General features: G+C 41.9%; 1 protein-coding gene across 1 annotated transcript in view; it reads right to left on the bottom strand.

The window, feature by feature from the left end:
• TMCC3 (transmembrane and coiled-coil domain family 3) overlaps positions 1-6000 on the bottom strand; it is a 220385-nt gene that overhangs the window by 6443 nt on the left and 207942 nt on the right. Inside the window, exon 2 of the mRNA XM_012664006.1 lies at positions 378-1294. Within this exon, the coding sequence (XP_012519460.1) occupies positions 378-1279 (902 nt within the window). The 5' untranslated portion in view covers positions 1280-1294. The remainder of the gene's footprint in view (positions 1-377; positions 1295-6000) is intronic.

The raw sequence follows: 6000 nt of genomic DNA, 5'->3' as shown, positions 1-6000 counted from the left end.
ACACAATGAGATATCTGAGGGATGGGACCCAAGTCTAAACATGAAATTCATTTGTTTCATATACACATAGTCTAAAGATAATATTATATTATATTTTCAATGATTTAGCGCATAAAACAAAGTTTGTGTCAAGTACCTATATGTGGAATTTTCCACTTGTGGCCTCATGTTGGCATTCAAAAAGTTAAAGATTTTGGAGCATTCTGAATTTCAGATTTTCGGATTAGGGATGCTCAACCTGTACTGATCATTAAGTGCTTTCTGATCCATATCATATTTCTTGAAAATACAACCATTAGCTTATCACTTTTAAGCAGTCTCTCTGCAGTTAGTAACTCATGCTTCTCAAACAATGCCTATAGAAAACTTAGAAATACCTGTATCTCTCCTCCTGCAGGGTCTGAGAAATAAAACCGTACTCTCTCTTAAACTGCACCTTCAGCGCCTCGATGTCCTCGGCCAGCTGTGCCTGGGTGTCCTTGATCTCCCTCAGCTCCTCCAGGATCACGGCGAGCTTCCCCTGGCTGTCCAGCGTGCCGGCTCCCCCGGCCCCGAAGGACTGGTTCCCGTTACTGTCGGCGGAGCCTGATGTGCCACTGGAACACTCGTCATCGCTGCCGTACTTGGGTTTGTTCACGATGGTGGCGCTGCCCCCGTATGCCCTGGCACTCGCCTCAGGCCTGAACTCCTCCAAGGAATTTTTTAAGTGAGCTATGTTGTCAGCACTGCCAAACTTATTCCGGATCAAGTTGGCAAACTCTCTGGACTTGCTGAACACGAACACGGGGGGAGTGAGGGAGACCCCCGGCATGCCCGATTTACTGCTCTCCATGCTGTGGGGAGCAGTTCGAGATTTCACGTGGGCATCTTTCAGAGAGTGCTGTATGTCCTTCAGGTGGTCTTTGGAAATGTCCTTTGAGCTTCTGGGGGCTCCATTCTGTTCGATCTCTCTGAGCTTTCTATGATACTGTTCTAGCTTCTTCTGCAGCTGGGCAATGGAGTGAGCTGACTTCTGATTCTTCTTCTCAAAGACTTGTTTGATACGTCCAGCCTGCTGCTTGTCTGCGCTGCTAACTAGTTTTAGATATTCTGCAACATTCCCGTCGCGGGATGTTTGCTCAATTTTTATCTGCTCTGTTACCTTTAGAATTTTTTGTTTCAGGCTGTCTGCGCTGAGTTTGACCTTGTGGAAGTCCAAAATGCCATCAGGTACATCGAAGTTGAGGTTGGTGTCTGACCCCCCGCGGCGTATGTTCAGGGGCAGGCTTAAGGTATTCATGTCATGACGTTCTACCTACAGGAGACAGCAAAGCAGCACGTTAAAATACGAAGTCAAAGGGACAATTACTATGACTGAATCTGTGCACACACAACAAATATACTTTAAGTCCCAGATTTTCAAACTACAAGTTTCACAGGATAAAACCCCCCTCCTACCGTCTCTGGTTGAATACAGGACAGCCTCATTCCTTCTTGCAAGCTTCTACACTAACTAGCTGTCAGATTCAGAGCTCCCAGGGTATCCAATTTTCTGTGTGATGAGATGGCAACTCTCTGCTCCCAAGGGTAGAAAATGCAAAACAGAATGAGGTCACCCATCAGTCCTGGTTTCCCAAAGTGCTCAGGTAACTGGGAAGCCAGCAATGCCCCATTCACTGGGAACTTCAGCATTATGGGAAATGTATCCAATTCATAACTCACTCATTTTGACAGAAGGAGAATTTTTTCAAAAGGAGGAAATAAGAAAAGATGTTATTAGCAGGTGCGTCCATCAACACAAGAAAATTATTTTCATAAATTATTTTCATCATTAAACAAATGTGACAGAATAATATAGTACAAGATTAATTTTAATAATCCAATTATTAAAACTGGATAACACAACAGCATTTAGTTATGGAAACAATCCCAAATCACATATCGCGGTGATTTAAAAAAAAAAAAGAAAAACAATGATAATAATACTAAGACCACAATAAACAGCTTTTTCACTGAAAGGCTATTCAGGGAAAAGAATCATAAAGTAGCACTGAGCATGCTGGTAAAGGCGTGGCCGGTTTGAGCTCCGACAGGGAAAGGCAGAGCGGACTCTATGGCTACTTCCCATGGGCTGTCTTCCCTGATCTTCGTGACCGTGCCAGGCAAAGAACATGCTACACCCATAAACAAGCAGAAGCCGAGGGTGAAGGAGCCAGGATTTGAATCCAAGTCACCCTAACTGTAATCCTCTTTCCATGTCAGATCACTCTGCTATTAATGTCCTCAGGGGACCAAAAAAATGGGTCTTTGTAGAGTTTGAACATAATCTCCAAACAATGATTCATAAGATCTATAAATTGAGGCATCTCATTTGTCAACTGAACATCCCTTTGATTAGAATAATGGAGTCTCAACAGAAATCAAATGGAAGGCAAGATGCTATTTAGCACAAGTTACCCTTTTTTTAGGGACTAAGATGCTGATGGGAAAAAAATCAGTAAGAAATTGACAGACCTCACCCTGAGTGACCCAGACTCAACAGGGACCATTTCCAACAATGCATATTGATGTTTTTTGCCCACATGTTAATCCTACCCAGTGCTTTATTCCAGAGGGAGCCCAATGGCAGAGCCAGACATAGTCCCAGGTAGGCAAGTCAGGCCTACTTCAGAGCTGACACAAGTTAGCTAACAGTATTACCTGGCCCCTCTCTTCCCAAGCACAGTTTTGCCAGGAATGAGAGACACTGGTTGCTTTATCTGGCAGAAGAGCATCGCATAGGAAACAGTGGAAGGAAATAAATGCCCCATCACTGTAAGACTAGAAAACAGTCTCTATGAAAAAGGGATAAAGGAACTGTGACTGCACCTGGTCGAAGGGGAAGGAGGGACATAGGGAATGAAGAAGATATACGATAACCTGCACGTCCTAGAGGGATGACCACAGGAAGCTCAAGGACTCGATGGACCGGGGGCTTATTAGTGAAGCCAAATGGGAACGGGTGCAAACTACAGCAACGAAGAGTGTGTTAAACTTAGAAAATGTTTATTTTGGGCAGATGGGGCAATTAATGGTAACTCTAGAATCAGTGAGGCTGGAAACTTGATTTTACTGGAGATACCATATTTGATCATGCCCCTCTACTTCTTAGAAACTTTCTTTGGCTTCCTAAGGCCTCCTCAATGAAACAGTACAACCTGGCCACTGTAAGGCCCTCGCTTACCTTTCAGGCCTCATCCTGCACCTGAAGAATACCATTTATCTTCAGTGAACCTACAATCCTGAATTCCCCAAATGTATGTGAATTTTCTACAGATTTCCTTGTATACATGATATTCGCAATGCCTGCCACCCATCCACTTCTACTTATAAATATCCTACAAATTCTTCAAAATCCATTTCAAATGCCCCTTCTTCCATCAAGCTTCTTCTGGTCCCAATGGAATGCTGCCTCTGCTTTCTGTGATACTCCCCGTTGCTGTGTGCTTACCTTGTGGCACTACTTTACTCTTCCTTTTGTCACACACCTGTGTACTTTAACCCCCACAGACTCAAGCTCCTTCAAGGGAGAGATGATGTCATAGCTGTACCCAACTTGAAGTGCTAGTACTACCCTTGTTCACAGGAGCTGCCAATAACTGTTTGTTTGCTGAACTAAGGTGACATCATTCTTTATTCAAAGAAGTCTACACGGAAATCATTTACTTAGGTCATTAAATAAGAAATGTCTGATTTTGAATCTAAAGTGTAGTTTATTATATCTCAAACAAGAAGCAGTACAATTAATCAAAGTATGTGCCTAAACTATCGACACAGTTTTGTCATCTTAACAGTAGCTCATTTATGCCAGCAGTGAAGAAGCCTAGAGAGCAAGTGGTGATGAAATCGCAAAAGGCATTTTCCACAGCTTGTTGAATTGAATATTTTTCCCTGCAAGAAGTGGTCCAAAGTCTGGAAGAAGTGGTAGTCAGTTGCTGCAAGGTCTGGTGAATACACTGGATGACAGAGAGTTTCTAAGTCCAGCTCCTGTAGTTTGAGCAAGTGTTGTTTGTGCAACATGTGGTTGAGTATTGTCTTGCAAGAGGATTGGTCTGTCTCTATTGACTGATCTTGGCTGCTTAATTACAAGCATCCTCATCATTTCATCCAACTGGTTGCAGCAGATATCCCCTGTAATCAACTGACCAGGATTCATGAAGCTGTAGTGGATAGTATCAGAGCTGGACCACCACAGACATCATTGGTTTTTTTTGACGAATATTTGGTTTTGGACAGTTGTTTCGGCACTTCATCTTTATCCAACCATTGTGCCAAATGCTTACGCTTGTCAAAATGAATCCATTTTTCATCACACATAACAATATGGCATAGAAATGGTTCACCTTTAGGTCGTAACAGCAAAGAAAGGCAAGCTTCGAGACAATTTCTCTTCTGATACTCATTTAATTCATGCGGTACCCATCTATCCAGCTACTTTACCTTGCCCATTTGTTTCAAATGGTCCAATATTGTTGAAATAGTAACATCAAACCTTGCTGCTAATTCACACATAGGCTGAGATGGATTCTCTTCCACTACAGTTTTCACCTCATCATTATCCACCTTGGTCTCAGGTTGCCCACATGGCTCACATTCAAGATTAAAATTACCAAAACGGAACTTCTTAAATCATTGACATAGTATGCGTTCATTAGCCACACGGATTTTTGACTTATCCATGGTTTCACAAAAATTGCTCTAAAAAAATTTGAAAGATAACCACAAGCCAAAATGTGCATTTGAAAGACTGAGGATATACTTTCATAATAAACATAAAACTAGAAATGTCAAAGTGAAATGTCAGAGATATCAATTGTCAAACTTTGTATTTATGGAAATCAGACATTTCATACTTAATAACCTAAATAAAATACATTTCAATTGAATCAAAACATGACCTCGGAAGTTCTGCCCATATAGCTCTGACAATTCCAGGTGGAGATGGTTTCCTAATACCTCCTAGATAAGAAATCCTGTACCATTTTAAACTGATTCAACTAAATAAATATTTTTCTGAGTATCAATGTGCAACAAGATACACAAATGCAAATATGAACTTTTAAACTTTAATTGAAATATAATTTATACTCACAAAAGAACACACTTAATAAGTATAAAACTCAATGAATTTTTACAAACTGAACGCATTGTGTAACCAGTGGCCAAAGAAACAGAAGCCACCCTTGTGTCCCCTCCCATCACAACTACATCACCCCCATCTCCAGGGGTAACCACAGTCCTGATGTCAAACAGCGTATGTATGTTTTGCCTGTTGTATACACATATTCTTGTCATTTTTCGCTTGACATTGTTTGTGACTCTCCTAAGAACTTATTCTTGCCCTCCTGGAGCTCACAAATAAAATTAGATTAAGTTACCAAAAAAACCGGCTCAGCATTCTCTATTGAGAAGACAGAAAAGTTTTGACACTTTACCTTACCAAAATGAGCGATAAGTCAGCACCTGTTCTTCTTGCTTTAATTCTAAACCGGCTGTCTCACTCTAGTCTCAGTGCAGCAAGCCTCGCTCTCTCCCAGCCTGCTGGTGCAGCCCAGCCCCATGCCCACAGGAGTGTTTACGCACAGACGGCAGATCGACTTTTGACTCACTCTAAAGTTACAACAATGCTTAGCATGTCCTCAAGAGTCCAGGCTGGGGGAAGCGACAGCATTGAAAGCCCCAATCAATCAATCTTACTGCTTGTCAGCAAATCTCAGTTAAAAATGTTTGATGAGGGTAAAAAGTTGGAACTATATTGCTGGGCTGTACCTTTCACCTTTTATAGCCCTAGCCCAACAAGGAAAATTGAGCCAGCTGTACGTATCATTGTTAGATGCCCATAAATTCCCTGAACACAAACTGAAATTACGTGTATGTGCTAGAAAGCAAGCTGCAAGAGTCGCCCATCCTTCGTTTAATCTGAACTTGGCTCTGTCCCTATACAGCACGCTATACAGTGCAGCCTGCTGTCAGGGTCAGGAC

Source organism: Propithecus coquereli, unplaced genomic scaffold (genome assembly GCF_000956105.1).
Source record: "Propithecus coquereli isolate 6110/MARCELLA unplaced genomic scaffold, Pcoq_1.0 Scaffold85, whole genome shotgun sequence".
In the NCBI taxonomy this organism is placed as follows: domain Eukaryota; kingdom Metazoa; phylum Chordata; class Mammalia; order Primates; family Indriidae; genus Propithecus; species Propithecus coquereli.
The sequence above is the reverse complement of the archived record's forward strand: the minus strand, read 5'-3'. Positions and strand labels throughout refer to the sequence as shown.